The 23,974-nt window shown below is 36.2% G+C and overlaps 2 protein-coding genes across 2 annotated transcripts; one reads left to right on the forward strand and one right to left on the reverse strand.

Annotated features, from left to right (window-relative positions):
- Window positions 1–1,115: 1,115 nt before the first annotated feature.
- LOC141899581 (protein patched homolog 1-like) lies at window positions 1,116–14,770 on the forward strand. The gene is made up of 26 exons (XM_074785964.1): window positions 1,116–1,246; window positions 1,457–1,649; window positions 3,127–3,328; window positions 3,904–3,973; window positions 4,071–4,165; window positions 4,247–4,361; window positions 4,448–4,540; window positions 4,627–4,748; window positions 4,828–5,110; window positions 5,309–5,467; window positions 6,763–6,861; window positions 7,812–7,937; window positions 8,094–8,212; window positions 8,312–8,538; window positions 8,626–8,786; window positions 8,886–9,059; window positions 9,278–9,416; window positions 9,554–9,699; window positions 9,784–9,952; window positions 10,031–10,315; window positions 10,402–10,535; window positions 10,637–10,779; window positions 13,768–14,116; window positions 14,204–14,306; window positions 14,460–14,569; window positions 14,676–14,770. Exons 1-25 carry the CDS (start codon window positions 1,139–1,141, stop codon window positions 14,555–14,557), a joined length of 3,912 nt encoding a protein of 1,303 aa, XP_074642065.1. The 5' UTR covers window positions 1,116–1,138; the 3' UTR covers window positions 14,558–14,569; window positions 14,676–14,770.
- Window positions 14,771–16,600: 1,830 nt separating this feature from the next.
- Window positions 16,601–23,593, reverse strand: LOC141899141 (nitric oxide synthase, salivary gland-like). The gene is made up of 26 exons (XM_074785295.1): window positions 22,406–23,593; window positions 22,139–22,281; window positions 21,650–21,812; window positions 21,449–21,540; window positions 21,237–21,378; window positions 21,019–21,158; window positions 20,767–20,941; window positions 20,592–20,693; window positions 20,310–20,504; window positions 20,127–20,236; window positions 19,893–20,037; window positions 19,705–19,809; window positions 19,587–19,627; window positions 19,370–19,486; window positions 19,114–19,288; window positions 18,880–19,024; window positions 18,715–18,793; window positions 18,427–18,620; window positions 18,186–18,355; window positions 17,890–18,100; window positions 17,719–17,806; window positions 17,517–17,638; window positions 17,268–17,422; window positions 16,990–17,181; window positions 16,755–16,916; window positions 16,601–16,670 (listed from the first exon to the last, which is right to left on the reverse strand). Exons 1-26 carry the CDS (start codon window positions 23,591–23,593, stop codon window positions 16,650–16,652), a joined length of 4,572 nt encoding a protein of 1,523 aa, XP_074641396.1. The 3' UTR covers window positions 16,601–16,649.
- Between the last annotated feature and the right edge of the window lie 381 nt (window positions 23,594–23,974).

Raw genomic sequence — 23,974 nt, forward strand, 5'->3', positions numbered from 1 at the left:
GTTTTGCTAGATTCTTTTAGAAACGCAAGTTAAGAAATATTTATGTATATACACTGAAAGATGGCGTATGGTTGATCTCGTTTCGAAGAATCGCTTTTCCAATTGCATATCTGGAAAAAAATCCATCAAAACTGCGATCTTTGATGATACACCGGAGAAATTTGAAACGTCGGGATTCATTTATAAGATTGTGGTTCGAATCGATTCACGATGAATCTATTATTCTTTGTTCATCTTTCCAGACTTTCGGTAGGGTTTTTTTGTAAAAGAACGATTATAACTTATACATATGTAGATGTTTGACTAAATGGAGTAACCGTTTATATTTTATAACGCACTTAAAAGTACCGATTTTATCGAAAAAATACTGAATTCCCCCTTTAATGCGCTACATTTTTCGCCGAAAAATCATGCTCATGTGTGGCACCCTGAACAAATAGATACCAGGGATATGAATGTCGGGATATCGGATCCAGTTTCTCATGAATATACGGACATTCAGGGTTTCTGGTTTGTGTTTTCACCGGGGGAAGTATAAAATTTGTTTATGCAAACCGGTTTCTACTTTCCGTTGCGAGGATGCAGAAGTGAACGCAGTTTTACATTCTGAAGTAGTTTCTAATCTGCAAACTCGCATGTTATTTTCGCGGTTGAGAGTTCTAAAACATCATCCTGTGTGGTCTTTCCACTCCGGTGAGCTGTTGCCAAGCAACTAATGTAAAACCGATGTTCTGCCAATAGAAATGATGCTGAACATCCCATCAATCAACTATTTCCCGTGTTGAGCAGAAGGCGGAGCCAGTTTCTGCCTCTGCTACATTCACTTGTGTAGTATAGTAGTAACGCTGTGTGTATCGATACGACGGGATGTTCATACGGATAAATTCATCGAAATTTAGGACTTTATGACGACTGAACTATGGATAGCTGGATTCATCCAGCTTATAGACCCTCCAGGGTAAGATCCGGGGAGAGGGTATCAAACTACTGATGCCGGGAAGTGATACGGGTTAGAGATCGGGGATACGTGTATTATATATTACTCACTCACGTTCGTCAGTATACTATATATTCGTACTACGTATGCTATTTTTTTCAATAGGGTTCAACGACAACCACGGGTGATAACAGTTCTGAAATGGATGGACCATCTTGCCAATATAGAACTAATAGTGACGATGATGCCGAGATTCTCACGAGAACAAGTTGGATTGACGCTCGGGTCGCTCATAGACAGATAGAAAAGGTATGTACCGTATCTTTGTGATGTAAAGTACATGAAAAGTTTGATTTGACGTTTCAAATCTTGAGAAAAGAATATCATTGAAAATCTAAGTGCCATAGTCTTGATTGTATATTAAATTCATGTCGAACCCAAGAAAGCTTTATTGCATGAATGCACCTTTCAACATTGAATTGTGCTGAAGGCTAATAAAATTCATCTTTGAAATTTCAGGGTAATGCAGTTGGAAATGTATGTGCTCTAAGACTCAGGATACATTTACAGAGATACCTCTATTTATTAGGATGTACTGTGCAAAAACATTGTGGAAAAGTTCTATTTGTTGGATTACTAGTTTTATCATTGTGTTGTGTTGGCCTCAAGTCAGCAGTTATTGAGACCGATGTAAAGAATCTGTGGGTTGAAGGTAGGCCTAATTGTTTTTTCATTATGTGTTATTGAATATCTCACCAGTTTCTTCTTACGGCTTTGAGTGGAGAAGAATGTTTGCAACTGAAAAGTTAAAAATCTTATCAAAGTCTTCTCTCGAGGCAGGCGCATTTCATTCATCGTTGGTATCACAATATTGTATTACTAGATGAAGTATTGGATTCACGAATGGAAAATGAATCACATGCTGTTTATAATCTGTTGTGTGAATGCGTGTGCGTGTATGTGTGTGGTCTTGCTTTGCAATTGAACTATTTATCTTCTTGAAATAACCCCATCCAACCTTGAAAAATATCTAAATCTTCTGGCTGCGGATTAAATCTAGAGTAACTTCAGAAATTTGCATTAGTTTCTTACCTCATTTAGATTACTATAACGCGTCTATTCATAAATCAAGATTCTTTTACCAAGAGTATGATATTGTCCATCAGTGGCTGCTCAGTTCATTGAATGATGTAATATATATTTTTTCTTAATTTTTTGGTACTTCTTGTGTAAAAGTATATGAGTTGGAGAAGTATAGTAGAATATCTGTGATTAGAACTTCCTATCCTTCTGTATTTACTGAAACAACTTGGTGCAATGAAGGTGAACTCTTGTGTGGTCCAGATGGACTGATAAAAATTTCCACTCGCAATCAGTACTACTATAGGTGCTGTAAGCTGAAAATAGTATATCTTTAGTGCAACGAGATAGAAACTGCTTTTCCCAGAATTCTAAGACTTCTGATGTAAATAAGAAAAATGTCCAAAATATCATTAATGGCATAAAACTTTGGTTTTGACTAAGTTGAAGTGTGCCCGCGGGCTAGTTATGTCTCCTAAATGGCTGCTTTATGCAAGAAAAAATCCTTTACTTATTACAAATGTGCATTATCTTGGCTGAAAATATTGAGGACATTTTTTTGTTTCATTTGAATGTAGTTGCTTAGAGATATGAAGCGAACAATCTTATGAATGAATTTGAAATTTTATCAAAAACTCAAGTATTAAAGGTGTAACAGATATATATGTATCAGTTGAAGCTTGAAGCAGGCAGATGAGATGGAGTCAGGACAGAAATCATTTACAAAAAGATATCTTCATACAATTGTAGAGCATTAAATGTGACATTATGCAAAGTTTTGGATGCTGTACATATATATCTGTAAATTGTATACCTAGTGTTGGTTATAGCTTATATATCACAATCATGGCTCCAGACTGCTTTCAAATAATGATAAGGACCACATTCATATACAATGTAACATTTTTGTCGGTTGGTTGTTGATCATGTCAATAGCACAACAATCCTCGATGTATGTCTTCATTTACCATTTCTGTTTAAATTCGTTGGTGGCCTGGCTTATTATGACGAATTTTTGATCTAGAACTGATAGATTGATAGATAAACTCCTTCTTACTGTCGCCTTTTACAATACCATATAAGTGAATTTTTGTGTTGTTTTTTTTCAGATGGGGGTAGATTACAAAAAGAACTACAATATACTGAAAAAATATTAGGACTGGGTAGTGGCACAACGAGTGAACTAATTATACAGACACCTCATAATAATGGATTAAATAGTAATAATAATATATTGACAGCAGCATCATTTTTATTACATTTGAAAGCAGTGAAGGCTGCAACTCAAGTAGAAGTTGATTTATATGGAAGGTCAGTAGCTGTTTTATGTATCGTAAAATTAAGGAGATTTCCAAATAGTTTTGCTATTTATTGTCATTATACACCTCTCACCGAAAATAAGTGACATATTTTTACCCATTCTGTATTTCGAAACGCTCCCACAATACTCAGATTGCTTCATCAATTTCTAAAGATCACTGCCTTTCTCTGAAATTGAATAGTTCTCAGCTTGTAGTATTTGCATCGATTTTCAGTTTGTATAGAAACCGAAAGTATGTGGTTCAAGTGTTGCTTGCCCCAGAAAATGTAGATATTTAGATTCCAACTATGCCTACATGCAGGAAGGGGATGTTATCGAAATACCACCCAAGTTTTCTAACAACTTAGGTGGTCTCTACATGTTTATTTAAACTTCTTTCATTACATTTTACAACATGCAGAATTCCCGTGTATATGTATATACATACTATCATGAACAGTTAGTTTATTAATCATTTGCTGTCCATCCCTTGATTCGTAGTTCTTCTGTTACTTAAATGCCATAGAAATTATTCCCGCTCCTCCAGTTCCTCTTTGCTTATAAGAATCGATTTCCTTCATTTCAGAACTTGGAAATTCAGAGATATTTGTTTCGTACCGAGTGTTCCAAGTTTTGAGAATAATTTTTTTGATCGTGTAAGTATTAAGTGGATGATGTTCGATTCTTGTTGAACGTAAAAGTCGAATAAATGCAAATCCAAATCATTACAAATTCTCTCTCTTTCATACCCAGATTTTAGATAAACTTATACCATGCGTAGTTATTTCACCATTGGATTGTTTTTGGGAAGGATCAAAGGTCCTCGGTGAACAAGGTGTATATATTCCGTAAGTCTCCATTCTGAAGTGCTCGTACAACTTTGGAATTACGATCGAATTATTCATGTAAATGTAATTGTACCTTTATAGCGGGTATCCAGAGGCGATGAAGTGGTCAAATCTTCACCCGAGAAAGATGTTTGAGACAATGAAACGTTCAGGATTTCACTTTCCGTCAGCTGCAATTGAGGACGCTTTAAATCGAGTTAGTTTTATTTAGAAAAAAACATCATGTTTTAATCGAAATTGAAGCTGAAGTTAAGTGTGATACTTATGAATTCCGGATTTTAGGTGGGTGTTACAAGTGGATATCAAGAGAAACAATGCCTCAACCCATTTGATCCGAAATGTCCCATTTCAGCGCCTAATAAACATTCAAAAAAGGTAAAAATAGTTAACAACGAGTATAGTAAATATCGTTCATTTTCTGACTGATACTTTAAAGGGTAACATAATTCTTATAAATGCAGTTGCCAAATATTGGTGCTGAAGTAACAAATGGGTGTCATGGATTTGCTGCAAATTACATGCATTGGCAGGAAGATCTGATATTGGGTGGAGTGAAGAAAAACAAGACCGGACATGTGGTCAGGTATGTAATGCTGGGATAGTGGCATCTGTAAGAAAATCGATTTAAAAACGCTTATGTTTTTCATATCTATATCGAACAGGGCTGAAGCTCTTCAGACAATCGTGCGACTGATGGGTGCGAAGGATATGTATGATTTTTACAGCGATGACTACACGATCATACACAATATCGACTGGACGCAGGAAAAAGCTGAGAAAGTACTCGAGACCTGGCAGCGAAAGTTTACAATCGCCGTCAATAAAGTGATGAACGAAACGACGAAAGACGATGTTTACTCATTTTCGACCGTCACACTGTTTGATCTGATAAATGATTTCTCTCAATTAAGTCTCGTTCGAGTATTATTTGGCTACGTTCTAATGGTAAGTTCACACTAGATGCGATTGCCAAAGAGCTAGATTGTTTACACGCGAGAACTCCCTGTATTACTCTGAATTAATAAAAAAAACTAAGTTAACTACATGTACTTTTCGTAGTAGATTAGCTATGGTATTACCTTGATTGTACTGAATGAATGACATTGATAATTGTAAGTAATGGATTATTTGATTTGATTACAGTTGATATATGCGTGTATATCACTGCTCAGATGGACAGATGCGATTAAATCACAGAGTGGTATCGGTGTCGCCGGAGTTCTTCTAGTCGCTTTATCTGTCGCTGCTGGTCTTGGGATATGTTCAGTGCTTGGAATCACATTCAACGCTTCAACTACTCAGGTATATATATATATATATATAGTATATATGATATGTATGTATAAAACTTAGATTGAACTTTTAGTTTTTATTCACATCGATTAGTTGTGATTGAAGTGATTTATCGGTGCCTTTATTATAATGTTACGCTTGATGGGCTGTAAATATTTGTAACTTTCCATCTGGTGTATGTTTATGATAACTGTCACTACTGCGAGGAATAGTATCCTTTGTTGATAAACAATGTATGTAGGAAGATAGATCTAAAACTGACTAGAGTTGGTGGTCATTATGTATGTAGTATTTCATTATACACAGCTTATAGTAATGTGTAAAAAACATTCAAGAAAGCCATCAAATTTTTATTTTTACATTTTGTATATATATATAGAGTATGTTTTGACATGAACCTACTTTGTATGCGGTGTGGTTTGAATCTGTTTAGTGCTTTTATGCAATAACAATGTTGTACATGAAAAAGCATCTCGGCAGTAAACTATAAACCGGTTACCTGTTGAGAGAGCATCTGAATCAGCCTTCCTCTACCTGAATTCGAGCTAATTGCCAGTGTAAGAATATCCTTGCAATCTATTTACGCGTATAAAAATTTGAAGCAATAAAACCGTTTGTGATGAAAGGTCGTCGAAGATATTTAAGGTTATTCGAGAGATAAAGCGAATTTTTCAAGATAAATGTGTTTTCATTATCAAATTCAGTGAGTTTGGTGTTTGAAGATGGAAGTTGGCATTTTGCAATTTCAGGGGTCTCCATGGGTCGAGGACTGACAAATTTGATATTGCTACTCATTAAAGAACAAAAGTAGCTATCATGGGAGGTCTTGCATTCATGTACAACGAAGTAGCCAGCATTCCTAAGGCATAACTTCAGCTACATTCTCTGTACTAAATGCACAGATGTTGCCTTGTCATTATCTGCTACATGTACAAATAACTACACGCCAAACACTTTGAATTTGTTTAGGTAAATGTAGGTGAAAAGAGATGCCTCCTCAGGTGTATAGGTTGACTAATACTGTATAGTGATAAATTTTGACAAATTGAGCATTTTATTTTTTTTGTGGTCGTCATTCCTCAGTGAGAAAGATAGATAAATAAAGTTGTGTTTAGTTATCCTTGGATTGGTAAACCAAAGAATGTTTTAAATTGTGTAAAAGTGTAAAAGGGTAAATAGATAGACCAAATAGATATTGTGTATTGTGGAGTGAGCATTATGGATACTGACACGAGGCTATGAGAAATTTAAAATAAAGCGTAATTTTCCCTTGTTTTAATAATATTTTTGTATTTCATTTTCAGATTCTGCCATTTCTAGCATTAGGATTAGGCGTTGACGATATATTTCTGATAGCCCATACATTTGCAGAAAATACAAACAAAATGGATATTCCGTATTCTGTGAGTATCTCTATCCAATTTATTATATGAATTATGAATTTTTTGAGAGAAAGTTTAGATACATTATTAGACAATCCTCTACAGTTATGATCCAGTTTGGAATAACTTTTCGCTAATGATTTCTCCAATTTGAATTGGGGGTATTTTAGACTTTTTACTAGTTTGAACTAATTGAGAAATTTAAAAAATCTAGGTTAGGCCTACATTTCGTAAGAGTGTTATTTGCACATCATTATCTGATGGGAGGCTAATGGCTATGGTGAGAGTTGTGTATTTTTACAGTAGATGTTTCTGCTTCGAACTGAGGTTTTCACATTTTTCTATTCACTAATGAAGGAGGATGTATTTCTCTTTTTGGGATCAGTTTGCAGAATGGAAATATCTTCAAAATGCTTCACATGCCATTCCTTGTGCTATCTACCTTTGTTTGCCTGTGATTCTGAAATGCATGGTATTCATTTTGCGCGAGCAGTGATTATTTTGTATGGCAATCTTTTCCCTTTTGTCCTTCAAAAAACATGGAGTATTGTGCAATGATTTTCGATTTGGTTGATGTTCTAAACAAAATCTACACTTTTCAATCCTACTCGGTACATAAAATGAAGTTGTTAGTTGTGGGTAGATAGTCATCTCAATTACTATCAGTAGCTCAATGTGAACGTGTACAAATTTACAAATGCTAAACAAATATTAACTAGATAAGAAAGGATTTTACTCATTTTGTTTTATACGTACGTACATCTCTCATGAAGAGATCTGTTGTTATTGCACCTCGATTACTGTTTAGTAACTTCCAACCATTCTTTCTACTTTTTTTTGCTTCAAAGGATTTATAAATTTTGAATTGGTAAGTTTTTCAGTAAAGAATGGTCTAAGCCCATCTTTTGTTGTAGGAAACAGGTGTATCCCCAATTGCTATGATTTCTAATCTTGGTTATCCATTTTTCCAGGAGCAATCTGGAGAATGCTTAAAAAGGACTGGTGTGAGTGTCTTGTTAACATCGATCAGTAATGCTTGTGCTTTTTTTATGGCAGCAGTTATTCCTATCCCTGCATTACGAGCTTTTTCTCTACAGGTAAGTAACACCGGTATGTAACCACCAATTCAGCTAAAAGAATGGGAAAGAAATGTACGAAGATATGATAAAGCCTCATCTGATTCAGAATTTATGTCATTCTTAAGTAGCGGTGTATTATATGCATTTAGAAGAAAGTTATTGTTTTTCTTTCAGGCAGCATTATTAATCTTATTCAATTTGGCTAGTTCTCTTCTGATATTCCCTGCTATTGTAAGCTTGGATTTGATCAGACAAGAAGAGAAGAGAGTTGATGTTTTCTGTTGCTTTGTTGGGTGAGTAGCCAGAAGTAGTAAAGAAAGATTATAACATTCCTAATAGAGAGTGTCTCTTATTCTTCTAAAACTATAACCACGCGTTTATACGCTCAACAGGTCAAATGCAAATCGTGTAATAGAACTACAGCCACAAAATTTCCAGTCATCAGTTGGTGAAGATGCTCGACGAGAGAGTCCACCACCTCCATACACAGTTCATCAGGCTGTGACACATGCTGCTCCAGGTCCTGGTCAACATCCACACACAGTTCTAGTCGATCCGATACCAACTATTTCACGATGGAGTACAATCGGAAACATACCCCATCCACCATCATTATCAGGTGCGTTTTACATCATCATTCGGCTGAAAACAATATTCCATTTCGAGATTATATGTATATCATATCGTCTATATATGTATGTTGTAGCGTCATCGTCCACTACTTCATCGCGGCATCATTTAACAGGAGATGACGGTATGACGTTGACAGAACGCTGCTCAAAAACACATCAAGAAATCTGTTCATGGACGCTTACAGCATTTGCTAAAAATATATACGGCCCATTATTGGAGAAAACCCCGGTGAAAGTAAGTGCTATCGTAATATGTAATATCCTTATGAATTGTGACTCTACAATAAGCTTGAAATGAAATACTAAAGCAATCATTTCTCTTCTTCGTTTTTAGATTCTAGTCATTGTATGTTTTTCACTTCTCCTGAGCATCAGTATATTTGGCATGACTAAAGTGGAGGATGGTTTGGATTTGACTGATATAGTCCCCCGTCATACTACAGAATATCAGTTCCTTTCAACCCAATCCAAGTACTTTGGATTCTACCAAATTTTCATCGTGACTAAGGTAAAATACTTTTTTCTATCATTCTAAAAGTATCCCATGCTAAGTCACTCCTACTCCACCCCATCCTATACTGGTACCGGTATATTGTATAGGTACATATAGAATATATCAATTTGAAAATTCATTGTCATTTGTGGCACATTGTGCGTTTGGCCTTTGACAAGAAATCTTCGTCAACATATTTTAGTACAATTTCATTCCACTTATTCTACCTGTAGGCTGATTTTGATTATGCGAAGAACCAGAAGCTTCTATATCAACATCATAAAGCATTTCAACGTGTCTCTAAAATCATCAAAAAAGAAGATGGCACTCTGCCAGACTTTTGGTTAGAAATATTCCGTCAGTGGGTTGCAGGTAAGTGGTTTGTTACACCAATGACTGATCTTAAGAATGACCAGTTTCTGAGCTTAAAAAGAGGTTTGAATGATTTATATCTCTATTCTATAAGATTGGGATTTCTTTTCATGTGAATTCGTATTGCTATTTTCTAGGTTTGCAGCACTCATTTGATAAGGATGTAGCAAGAGGGTGTATAGTGAAAGATCGCTGGTATTCGAATGCTTCAGACGAAGGCGTCCTTGGTTATAAACTAATGCTTCAAACTGGTGATTTAAATAATCCAACTGACAAGAACAATGTAAGTGTGACACTTCTTTCAATCAAACTGCCCTCAAATATACACAAATCGCTTAATATTTTGTAAATCATCATCATTTTTTAGGTTATGAGTAATAGGTTGGTAAGAGAAGATATCATCAATGAAAAGGCATTTTATAATTATCTGACTGCATGGGTGTCAAACGATGCAATGGCTTACGGGTCCTTGCAGGCTGATTTTCATCCTCTGCCAAAACCTTGGTATCATCTTCGTGATGATTTGGAATTAAAAAGTAAGTAACATTCAGTTTTCTCTTTACGATAATTTTTTCAAGATGTTTATATAAAATGTTTAAATATTTCCTTTTCAGTTCCAAAAGCCCAACCATTCGCATACGCTCAAACAACATTTTACCTAAATGATATGGGAAATACACAAAATATAGTAGATACAGTGACTGAAATACGCAGTATATGTGAAGACTTTTCAGAGCGTGGATTACCGAACTTTCCTAAAGGAATACCGTTCACTTTCTGGGAACAATATATTAATTTACGGACGTATCTCATGGCGTCGTTGTGTTTTATTCTTGGGATTATATTCATTGTGCTCGCTGTGATGTTAATGAATATTTGGGCAGCATTCATTGTGGTAAGTTCTTGTTTATTTTGAACGATATTTGCTTATCTTATTTTGTGAAGAATCTTAAACATCAATTTGATAATTTCTATATTTAGGTAGTCGTTTTAGTGATGATCGTTGTGGAATTGTTCGGTTTTATGGGTTTGACTGGTATAAAAATGAGCGCAGTGCCTGCCGTTATTTTGATTGTTTCAGTTGGCATTGGAGTAGAATTTACTGTTCACATTGTTATTGTAAGTAGATTATTTTTCTCCGAGTCTAATGTTTATTGCGTGAGATCTTCATAAAGCTTTCTCTTTATTGAATAACCACGTTTACTGTCACTTCTTCACAGGGCTTTGTTACAGCTATCGGCAGCAGAGATCGACGCATGAAAATAAGTCTTCATCATACATTTGCTCCAATAATACATGGAGCAGTTTCAACATTACTCGGTGTTATGATGCTCGTGGGTTCAGAATTTGATTTTATTGTAAGGTAAGTTATTGCCAACAATTTTAATTCACAGAATTATAACAAACAGAAGTCACCTTCAAAGAATAAAGAAATACAGACCTCGTCACAATGAACTTCAGGGGGGGGGCAGGAAATAAATTTGTCATAACTGATTTTAATTATTAGAATTTTCCTATTTGAGATGAAATTTTGTTTTTAACAACAAGAACCAATAAATCGTTTTATCCATGGTTTTTACAATGAGGTCCCACTGTATGTGAAATGGATTTTTTGGTCTGCACATTAAGTGTTTGATTATACTTTAGTACCACCCACATCGTGCGTTCCAAAACTACTCGAATGTGATACCCTTGAGTGCACCTATCCCTCATTTTTTGCATCGAAGATAACAGGGCTAAATTTCATGGACACATCTAATCGTTCATTCATCACTGAGCTAAATATATAACTACCACACACAAGCATTTTCCATGAACTCTGAACAATGTTCCAATGTTCCATGAACAGTTGTTGACCAGTTTAAGGAAAAATATACAGACAATGAATCAAACTGGCTGATGGAATCATATTAGATATCGGACACTTTTCAATTGAGGAAAAGATACTCAAAATCATGCTGTATAGCATTATGCGAGATTGTTGAAATTGACTAATAACAGGAGAGAATTCAGGCATCATTAGTCTTCATATATAGAAATGGAACGAGCAAACTCGGTTTCCTGTATTTTGAATCGGAGAAAGTGAAATAAATCTAGTTTTAGGTGGCCAGTATTTGTGCTGTTTTTTTGCATTCGTCTTTGGTGACTCTGGCAAGAAAATGTAGGTGTAGTGTGTATGTGCTATCGGGTGATGAATAACCTTTTATTTGCCGGACAATGTCAGCGCTTTCTAAGTCGGCTCAAGGGCTGAATAATGCCTGCGGTTGTCATGAACTGAATTTTTAATCTCAAGACCTTGTCATAATGCAGTAAGTGCAGTCCTTTCAAATTGGTGATTTGCGGATAAAAGACCACCCAACTCGGTATCTCACATCATCATGCTTTTGTGTTCCGCTAAATGAAGGTTTGGTCGAACTTTCTTGTTCCCTGTATTGATACATCCTATTCATGTCCGTTCTTTCTCACCAACTCGGTGTATGTTGTTGACATTAGTTTGTCTTCAACTGTTTATCGGCAGGACTTCCATCCATTCGTAAGAATTTTCACAAACCCTATTTTCCCAACTGCGGGATGGAATTCTTTGCCGTGTCAATATTTGTTTTATTCAAGCATGAAATTGTGAAGATATTTCAACTATGTGGCCATTATTGAAGTTTGTTATCTTCTGCTGGTGTTTTTCTTGTATTTCTAAGATCTATAGGGGATAATTTTTGAAGATACCGAAGATAACTTGAAATATGAACTATCAAACTATGTCAATACTACGAGCTTACTTGACCAGTTTTTCATTAACATTTTATTCAAAATGATGTGTGCCACACCAATTCATTCAGGATTTAATGTAGATTTACTGCAGGATATAGCTTATTAATTAATTTTGTATACATAGTGTTTATGTTAACTTTATTCATTTAACCAAGATCTGGTAGTTGGGGATTCGGTGCAAAATCTTTGATGTCTAAATGTTTATTTCCACTGGTGAAATGATTTCCTAGTTTCCCATCTTCCTGCGATGAATTGGGTGCATAGCCAGAAGCTCCAACTTTTGATGGAAGAAACCTGAAAAGAAGTCTTTTGATACTAAAGCTGAAAGCTGAAAGCTGAATATATTAGATGCTCCGGGTGGTCAATCTAAGTAGACATAATCATGACTATTGAAGCTCACCTGCTGAATCTAAGTTTATTACAAGACATGTTTGTAACCTTCCACTTTGTGTGGTCTGCTAGTAGAGAGTGCATCATAACCATGCTGGAGGCCAACTTGTGTGTTTAGACAAGTGCCAGCCAGCTCTAGCTGCCTGCCTTCCTTCCTCATCCTTGAGCAGCATTCCTCTCTTTGCAATGCTCTTGTAGCTTTGGGAATCTATCCTTTCATCTCATTGAGCCAACTTTCCCGTTCAAATCAATATCGAGATAAAGATGGGATCAAATAGGGTTTTGTGGCATTTAGTGCATCTAATTCAAATCTTGCCTATGTGTGAACCTCAAATTTTTAATGGTCTGCTTATACTCTTGAGGTGGGCCGGTTCTCTGTATATTTGCAGCTTGGAAAAGTTTCATGGGGTGAGCCACTCAACCATGCTTATTGAAGTGCTGTATATGATACGGCAATATATACAAATTGTTTCATTGGACCATGATCATGGATAAATGCATCCGTGCTGGTGGTCTTTGAAGTGTAGGCTCACCTTTGGTGAAAGTAGCTAAGTTTGAGGTGAATACCTGAAATATTTTTGTCATGCAAAACTTCTTTCCGTGGTGTTTATTTTACAGCAGTTTAAGGCGGTCTGTACTGATTATCACGGGTTTCAAGATATCTTTACGTTTTTTTAGCTACACGTTTTCATTTTACTCATTGATTTCTATCAAGTTGATTTACATTACTGCAGATATCGTGTCTGTGGGGTTGGTTTTCGATTTGTTTTCTGTCCGGATTTCATGACTTGTATCTGATTATCGTTGCTTTCTTGCCGCAGCATAAATCAACTTTTTTTTTTCTTGAGTGATGGGTTTAGATAAACTTTTCATATGATCATCAGATCCATTTCATGTTTTGAACACTGTAACACATTAAGATAGGTACCTTTTAAACTTCAATTCACTTGTAGTATTCCAGACTGTTTGATTATTCATGTCGGCAGCAGATTAAACGATTGTTGTAGTCACTATTTCATCATTTTATGCTACATTTTCGTGTTTCTGATACTTGAGAAAGGAAGAATCATGTCTGCAATTTTTTTTCAATTTTCCGTTTCTTTCCTAACATTTTGTCTGATACAAAAGTTAAAACGAATGCTTTATCAAATCTGATACTTGAATAACAAAAGCTTTATGCTATTATATTTTTCAGATATTTCTTTAATGTAATGACCGTCCTAGTTTTCATTGGTTTACTGAATGGCTTGATTTTATTACCTGTCCTGTTATCGATTGCGGGTCCACTGGGTGAAGTCCAGCCACACGATAATCCAAATCGAATATCAACACCGACTCCCGAGCCATCGCCGCAACCTGAGCGCCGGCCTGGGAGGGCTACCAGATCGCGGCCATATCCGCGAATGCCATCAGAATTATCATTATCAACTATATCAGAAGAGCCATCCGATTATTCATCTCATGAAGTTGTTGTTCATCCAGAATTCATCGTAGAGACATCTACAATTCCCAGTAGAAATAATAGTCGTAGTAATAGTAGAAATGTAAGTGACTTATTATGGGGATAGGATCAGCTCGGTTTCTTATGGAAATTGTCAGTCGTTTGATGGTTATATATATTTCTCTTACAGCCATCACCTCACTCATCACCTTCACCATCACGTCATGTGACCCATGTGAAAGCTATAGCCAAAGTAAAAGTCGAAGTTCATACGCAATTACCAGGTAAGCAAGGTTTTTAGCACACGTGCAAATTAGCAACACAATCAATATAGATCAGATTGACAACACCTGCTAAGAAAATACAAAATGAGCACTGTAACCAAATATGATGTTATATAATGTAAATAATCAGTTTTAAACAAATTTCAGGTGCAGTTAAGGCAGAAAAAAATTATAAGACAAAGCGGCGGAAAACTAAAGAATTGGAAGCTAGTTCTAGTTCAAGTGGTGATTCGGATAGTTCTACAAATGGAAAATCCTGAAGCTGACTTAATGTAAGCATCTTTATATCAAAATCTAAGTCCTTAATCTTTATTCGATTATTCATAATAGAGAGTTGAAAAAATTTTCTATCTTCAAGTTCTTCTTGTTCTATTTCAGCGACAACTAACTCGTTGTTGTACATGTATATTGATTCCTGGTGCTAAATGTATGCTGAATATTTTAAACCTCGTGTATAGTGAATAAGTTATGTATATACAAATCTAGTATAAAATATATAACTTTTATGTTATATAATTTTCATTGTAAATCAAATAGTGTATGCAATATTTTGTGTAATAGGCAATGCAAAGATCAATAATATAATATTAGATATTGTTTAATTTATGAAGTTGACATTTTGTACATAAAAAGAAGTCATTGTGAGTGGATCATTTGTTTTATGTGATACGCGTCCGTGTAGTTTTATAGTACTTGCTCGGGAAGATTAAGGCGCACAACTGAAGTCCATGTACCAATCTCTGCAAATCTGAAAGTTTCCATTGCTCTTATGGGTCTTCTTTAGTTGTGTGACTTCCAAGTCATTGTCAGATTACTGGTGTTTTCTTTATGTGCATTAGTCTATTAACTGTCAGTCGTTTGTTTATTGAGTTGCTCATTGGCATTGACATTGTGGTTTAGGGTAAATACATATTTCGTTGTCTCAATGAACTGATATTGATGTTGGGCTCTGCCACTTCTGCCTCTCAAAAGAATAATCAATTTTGAAAAGGAAATGTTCAACAACGTTAGTGTTTTTTTCTACCTCAGTTGCTGTAATATGTTTATTATGTCAGTTATAAACTTGTTTAAACATTGTATAAACGTTGTTGCATCTACAAGTACATATGTAAGGATTTTTACCTACTTGGTTTTGATTTAATGCCTGTTTCAGAAAAGAATAAGCTTCCCTTTTTAAACGCCTTATTGATTCAGTGAAAACTTATTTTAACGAACTTACATGGAACATTTTAACACATATAACAAACTTAGAATCTAATCCCAAGTAAGACAATTTGATTTTAATTTCATGCAGCATGGAACAAACTTTCAGTTATAACACATCACTCAACGTGTTTTCTGACCCCTGAAGTTCGCTGTATTGCAAATTCAGTTGTAATATGACAATGTAATCAATGATGTAATCAGAGCTAGCCTTGCTTCATTGATTGAATTCAGTTAGTTTATTTGGAAAAACGTTTTATATTGAGTTATGGTGTCCAATAATGAGTATTTATCCGTCCTGTAACCACTTAACTGACATATCTGAATTTTTCGTTTAAAAAGATGTAAGGTCATGTATAATCTGAAATACTGCAGCTTTTTGTATCCTAATATCCTGGACCTGCGCAGATAAAAATCCAAATTCTAAGAATTCACAATTTTGCTTCAAGCTGACTCATATCTGTTTCATATATCAAATTCAAATATCGGTTCAATTAGACATGACAATCAAATACTAGTGTGTATATTATTTGAAAGTATTATAAAACTAATTTTCTATGAAATAATGATGTTAACTTATGAATATAGGCATTCACCATGGCAGGATGTACGTGTATGTTGTGTAAATAATTGATTGTACATGAATTTTGTAAATTATCGATTGATGATGTAAGAAATATTCTGTGATGGTAAATTATCTGAAATATCAGATGAGATTATATAAATTAATGTGTTCAATCACTGAAAACTTAACCGATGATGGAAATAAAGTGAAAATATTTTATAAAAATGTACGTTTTGTTTGCTGCATGAGTTTGTAGAGGACTAGTGATGAATATTTCAGCTCCTAAAACCTCATAGAAAAATCCGACACATTCAATCAACTAAAACTCAAACGCTCAACACATAAGTTAAATATATATATTATTTATATTTAATTATATCATTTCACCCGTACCCAGTTTTTGATACAATATATGTGCAGATTATAAGTAAAATCCAACTGAGTGAAGTTGATTTGTGTACTGGGCTATAACAACAAGAACTGAATAGATGTCATATGATATTTGATATAACAACGAAATTCTTTGATACCTATTGGTTCGCAATATAGCAACATTTTATTGTTCCATTATTGATTAGGAGTGATTATGTTGAATCCTTCCTCACCTGAAATCAAGAAGAGAAATATAAAGATACGATGTTAAATAACTCAAGAACAGAATATTTCAGTAATATAATCGCAAGGGCTACCGAGTTTGTCAGTATTGGAGCGATATTTTCTTTCCTCATCGATTTTTTAGCCACTTTCCCGGCTTCTGATATGTACTTTTGGGCTTGTTTAGTTTTATCCCAGATTCGATCTCGAACATGCAACGTCACTCCAAATATATCCTCGTGGAAACGACCAGTGTCCTATGAAGAACGGGAATTGAGAACAATTAAATGCATCAAAAATCAAATTTTGATGTTGTGAAAGTATTTTTACCCTTAGTCGTAGCAAATAATCTTTTGCTTCGTCAGCGCTTAATTTTCCTTCAGACTGTATGATCGATACAAGAGTCTCAGTCACATCAGCGGCCATTGATACGTCACCACATACGTAGAAATGTCCAGACTTTCTGTGAATCGTGTCATAAACTTCGATCTTATTGCGCTTCAGTATATCCTGAACATACGTCTAAAAGGGGAATATAATTTCAAGATGGCAGTAGATGTGTTTGTGTTTTTTTTCTTAATGAGAATGGACTTGATTAAGAAATTGACCTTCGGAGTGCCAGTTTCTCTTGAGAAAGCGGTATAAACAGCGTGAAGAACTCCAGATCGTTGCGCCTCTTCTATTTCGTCCTTATACAACTGATCGACATTCGATTCCCGGCATCCAAAGTAAAGAGTCATCCGTCCCCATCCGTTTAATTTACCTACGTAATCGAATACCAGATCATGGGTGTGTCTCGGCAAGTTTTTTCTTTGCGAAAGTCAGAGCGAATATCTTACCTTTCGGCGCAGCTTCGCCCTGCATCTCCCTGTCGACTTTCCGCTGTTGCCAGAAACTACGGAAAGGAGCGATACCAGTTCCCGGGCCAACCATTATAATCGGTAGAGTTGGATCGCCAGGTAGATGGAATGAATGAGCTCTGAAATTATAGAAATACATGATCAGCACCTTTATTTCGGGTTTAAAACATTTCGGGAGTTTTGAGGAATATTGACTTACTGACGAATAAAACATGGAATCGTTTCACCGATACGGGCTTGATTTAGCCAATTAGAACAGACTCCTCGATGTAAGGGCCCAGCACCTCCTAAAACAAAATAATCACACATTGTCTTATGTTATTTGCGAGACACACTTAGAAACAAGCAACATGGTTACGTAATACTGAACCTTGTGTTCTGTATTCGACCACAGCGACCGTAATGTCAATTTCAGACGGGTGTAGTTTAGGAGACGAACTTATGCTATAAAACCGTTGTTGCAGCAAAGGAAGTTGAGATAGCAGGAGAGTGGCAGCCACTCGAACTGATGGACATTCTTCTAATACTTCCACTATGTTCGGTGTCTTGTCATATTTCCATTGTTCGTAGAATGACGAATCCTGAGAAAAAAAAGAAAAACATTCTACGGACACGAGGGCAGGCGAGGAATAATAACATATTTTTTTCTCAAATATAGTATCTTACTTTCGTGAGCCTTTCTAGATACTGTTTGTCAGATTCTCTGGAGGCTAATGTCTTCAAATGTTGAAGCAACATTGGAGTCGGTGGTGTGGTAATATCCACAAATCTTTCGAAAGCCATTCGCAGAGTACATGGAGGTATTCCATCATAATCAATCCAGTCTTTAGATTTACCTTCAAATAAAATCAGATATAGCACCAATTTTCTTATTCAAATATGTCGGAGTGAATCTCATGAATATTACCAAATGGCGTCTGCTTTTCTTGTAGATATTCCACTTTCACCATTTGGTCAGCTGGTGGGGCATTATGAAGTCTAGCTAGTAAAGCGTCAACCAAATCTGGACTATTGACCGGAAATATGCCGATATGATCTCCTGGTGTAAAAGCCAGTTCAGGGCAATCGCGAGTGTCCAATTTCACCAATATTGTCTCTCGACTGAATACCATAAGAAACTTTGTCATTTTATTGTCCCAAAAATTACATAAGACATTTATCCTGTGATACATAATTAAATATAGTATTGCAGTACCTAGATTCGGGCGCCTGCAGATCGTCTCGTGCTAACAGTTGGCTCGCTATTGTCGTTTTATTATGACTTTTCGATAATGCTGTAAATCGATATTGGAAAGATCACTTAAATATAGGATTTACCGCAAGTTTAGATTTTAATTCGTTTGTCATTACAAACATATACCTTTACATATGTCTGGTTTATTTACGTTCTCCAGGATGGTTAGCTTGAATTTTCCCGGAGACCAAGATTTTTCAGAATTTGATAGCGCACCAGTCGCATCCCCTATACTTATATCATCGCCAACACAAAATGTATCGCAAGCAGCCTGTGTTTAATTTACAGAATATTCATCAGAATGTGGTTATGTTATTACAATGTATTTCTTTTTGTTTCCGTGTGGTTTAATTAACATACTTGAAATATCCCTTTAGCCCAGCTGGTATACGACTCTTCTTGGCCACAAAGTTCATCTCCTTCTTGTAACTTATATATCCTCTCACCTCCTAATTCTGCCATTAAGCGATCAACGAAGTGTCCAAATGCACAAAAATTGGGATATGCCTTTGAACCTAATGCAAAAACTCCATACCTGTAAATCAATCATAGTTATGAATCGAGATTCTTTCATCTGCTTTCTGTTTACTGAAACTGGATCATCGGTCGCTTATACCGAACATTTGCCAACGGTCCTCCTTCTGTGAGTCCATTAGTTGTCTTGTTTGAACCGATCTGGTCAGACTTTTCATGCGTCATTTCTAGATATGACGAGGTGCTCATCTCTTTGGAACTGTAAGTAACATATTTCAAAAGAACTAATAATTAACAAAAAGTGCTAAAAACGTGCTATAAATGCATGTAATTTACTTAGTATTGTTGGTGATACGTACTCGTCGAATGATCTCATGCTGAATAGATTTTTTCCAAAACTCTGAAATATATATGACACCATATAGCGATTTGTTTCATGTTAATCCCCTCAAAGTCGTTTTAAACTGAAGCACCTACAACTCCGTTTTCGGGTGGATCACCATTTCCGAATGTTGAAGTTACAAATATTACCAATGCCTCGTGCTCAAGCTCCATTATATCATAATTGTCCATACACACGACCTGCAACATTACATTTTATGATATTTCATCATTTTATCCGTGAACAAAGGCTGCTTTTTACCCGCCTATTCTAAACAACTTACCTTCGCATCGAATACTTGTCTAAACACTTCACACAACATACGAGCATATCTTTCCGACTTCCCAGTTTCTGTTGCAAACAATATTGAACATTTCACTCGCCTTGCTAAGGCTTTTCCCATCAGCTTCGCGGAAAACTTCACTGCTCTAAAATTACATATTCCGTAACGGTAATCAGTTCCATAAAATGATGATGTTTCAATAAGATTCTATTAAACGGTTTGCCTGGTTCAAACCTGGCGATTTCTCTAAAGCTGAACTTTCGTTTCTCGTGCTTCAGATCTTTCGAAGACAGTACTCCTTTCGTATTTCCTTTATTCCAAACATGCACCTTCCATGGGTCCACCTGAGCAAGGAAATATCATCGAATTGAATATTCAATCCACGTGCCGTGAATCATACATAGGATCTCTACTAACCTGATACTCGTAGGATGGCTTTAGTTGATAATTAAGCATTTCTTGGTGAAATATCGGAGTGGTTGATCCACTAATTGGTGGCACCAACCATACCCAATCGCCCGGACATCCTCCGCGTAATTTCTGCTCATTTTCAAGATGCTTCATAAATGACTCAGATAGTTGATGATGGTCGACAATGGTCACATTCATCAACTAAATATAAGACATAAGTTACATGAAAATCATGTTTGAAATGATTCATACATAATTGCACATCGATTTCGATATATATATACATACTTGGTAGCTGTGAAGAACTGAAATATTGACTTCTACCAGTGCTCTATCTTTCCATAACGAAGAGGTCTTTTTAGTGTCCAAACCCATTCTAGTAGCAATTGTCTGAAAGAAAGCGAGAACGTTGAAACGAAACTTTCCATTTCTGTGAATAGAAATTGATTTCGTGATTCATCACCTCCAGGATACTGTATCTATATGTATCGCAAAGATTGCGAGCACCTATCTCTGTACCCATATACCAGCCATTAAAAGGGCACCCGGTAAACTCTAGTCCTCCGAGGTCTAACATCATCGACGAAACTGCTGGCAACGCGTACCATTTCAATCCAAGATCAGCAAACCAAGGGAATCTATATGAGTAAATCAGATCCCCAAAATTTAAGACGATTCAATTGAATTTCTGCATGTTTTATTTTCTATATCGTACTTTGGATGTTTGAGTGGAACCTCGAGTACAAGATCCGGAGGTATCTCGAACATATCTGGGTCTTCGCCATTAGCGGAAAGAACCAACGGCAAAACATCAAACATACCATACTTCGGTTTCCAACCCATTCTAATGCAAACCTATGCAAAGAATAACGACTGCTTTACTCAAATTCAATTATTCAGTTTAGTTGAATATTTCATCAGTAAATGTGTCACCTCAGTAAGTTCAGCATTTGCGGGATCGCCGATAATAGTTCCATCAGGTTGTCTATAACCAGCGTATCTGATCAATTGACTGTTCCATACCCTGAAATCGTGCTTTCCGTCTGTTCTTGGTGGGAAAACGGTCACCGACGATCTGTTTAAAACATAGAATTTACGACTCGCTTATCTCTCATTAAACTATATATCTATATCTATAATTTTACCTAAGGTTTCCTTTATTTGTCGCGTATTTCATGTGATTACAAATGGCTTCAAACATTTCCCGCGTAGTTGAAATGCGCCTGGCATCGAAAACCTTGTAAGAAAAATATCAGTATTCATTTTGAGCGTAATGGATTAATCATCGTACAAATGCATTTTTTCGAAACTCGATATTATTGAAGAATTGATATATCATGGCTGACCTGCAACTTGGACCACTGTATCCGTCCAAGGCATCGTGGTGCATTTCTCCATGCAGTTTTGGCCCCAAATGTCAACTCGCTGTGCGTTAGTTCATATGTTCCTGTTTCTTCAATAGATTTTGAGACCTCCCTCCAACGTTTCAGGTGAGCTGCTTTATTGAGTCTATATCAGATATGTACAAGTGACAATATCAGAATGATTCGGAATTAAGATTCTTGCACTTTCACCTCTATACATGTAGATTATATGATCTAGATTTTACCCATAAATACCATAACCTTGCTTTTCTCATAGACATAGTTTCTAAGGGCAATGAAATAATACTTACCCATCATCTTGTTTAGATTCACTGATACAGATTAAGAATGGCGGTAAGAGAAAGCCTGCACGGACATTTTGTGTATCTGGTGCATCTTCGCACATTTTTTCATGGTAATGTGAAGAATTGGAAAGTAACTGATTGATTTAGACAACTCTCCAATATATACCTTTTGATAGATGCGTAGTACTGGTCGAGGAAATCTTTAGCGTGATGTAGCATTTCATCTCTGGAACGTGGTACTCCTGGAGGGCGAGTTGGAGGTGGGGACATAAACGATCCTAGACACTTGTCAGGTGTACAATGAACGTTCTGAAAATAACACATATGGAGGCGTTGGACGTCACAAGAAAAGGTGTTAACGAACTGACTTCGCACATTTTGTAACGACATCGATCTTACGTTCATCATTCTGAGAACGCTCCTATATATTTACCTCTAAAGCATTTATATGTAATTTATCAGCGGCTGAAAGTTTCTCATCGGCCCAGTTTTTGACCCGTACATACGAATTTTTTGGACTAGACGGTGATTTTCGGGTTCGTCCATGTTCACTGCTACTTCTCTTTCTATTTAATTCATCTGCGCTGTCTTCTGTTTTAGACTGCCGTGGTGAACTTTGACTTCGTCTCGATCGATTCGTTGCTTTTGCCGCTTTTGCTTTGTTTGAGATTTCGTTTCTAATTTTCAGATTATTGACCTTCGACTGCAACAAGTCATTAGCGTCGTCCAGAGACAATTGTTCGGTGCTTCGTTTTTCTAATGAGTCAAGACGTAACCCTTTCTTGTTTTTCTCTTTCTTTTTGACGAGCGCGCCGTGAAATATTGATTCTTTGCATTCGAGGTTTCGGGAATTTTCATTATCAGGCTTGGTCAGGATGATTTTTGGGGAACTTGGTGAAGTTTTCTCTAACAGTGTATCGGAGTCGTTTTCACCTTCATCCACGTTTTCTGAAAATACTGTATGATTTTCATCGAATTCTCGCGCTGTCTTTAGTAGGGTATTCGTATCTACGTCGGTTGAACTTTTGCTTTTGTACAAATCGCTTTCTATATCGCTTTCGTCCTCGTAGTCGGAGCCAGCAAACGATACACTTCTCCCTAATGACCGACTGGACCTCGACAGCAGTGAATTCCTACCAGTTTTACCATCTGTCAAACACTGAAAAGGACTTAATGATCGGGGCAAAGAGGCCGACTTTTCCTGGCCTCCATTACCTACACCGAGGTGTCGAGGTCTTGTTTTCAATTTCTCTCGATATTTTTCCGGTACTGGCTGACTGATGCGGATCGTACACGGTGTACCATCTTCCTTGAACACTGTTTGAAGATGCGTCATGTAACCGCTGGGTCCTCGAAGGAGTAGCACGATCGTCGCATCGTAGGGAACCGCTTTCAAAATACGCACCGCGTGTTCGTAACTCATCGAGGATATATTGATATCATTGACGCTGAGGATGATATCACCGACATGGACGAGACAACTTTCCCAGGCGACACTCCCAGCAATCAAATCAGAAATCACTACGTATGGTTTTTCTTTGCGTTGTTTGACCAAAAAACCAAGTCCACCTTGTCGCCTCTTTACCAATTTTACCCGTATTGTGTTTGGTAACGACTCCATTTTACAAGCGAGTTTTTGAAGTCAGATTATCATTATCTGAATAGATAAATAGATATACGTACTCAGTTTGAATTTTCTCAGTGGAAAAACTAATCATGAAAAAATTGATCTTACTGACGATGAATACATACCACAGCTACGGAGGATGAAGCTAAAAGAATCTAAAATTCACTTTCAGCTATATAAATATAGATTTTATTGACGCACGCTGACTTTCGATAAGAGAATTTTTCATTATTTTCTGGCGCATCATTTGCAGATACGAATAAAATCTTTAGAACAGATTCTAAAAGAGCATATGTGCGGCCGCAAACGTTGCTATATTTCTGTCATAAAATGGCGATTAAATAAAATTTACTCGATGTAAACGAAAAACCACAT

Source organism: Tubulanus polymorphus, chromosome 2 (assembly GCF_964204645.1).
Source record: "Tubulanus polymorphus chromosome 2, tnTubPoly1.2, whole genome shotgun sequence".
Taxonomy (NCBI): Eukaryota; Metazoa; Nemertea; class Palaeonemertea; order Tubulaniformes; family Tubulanidae; genus Tubulanus; species Tubulanus polymorphus.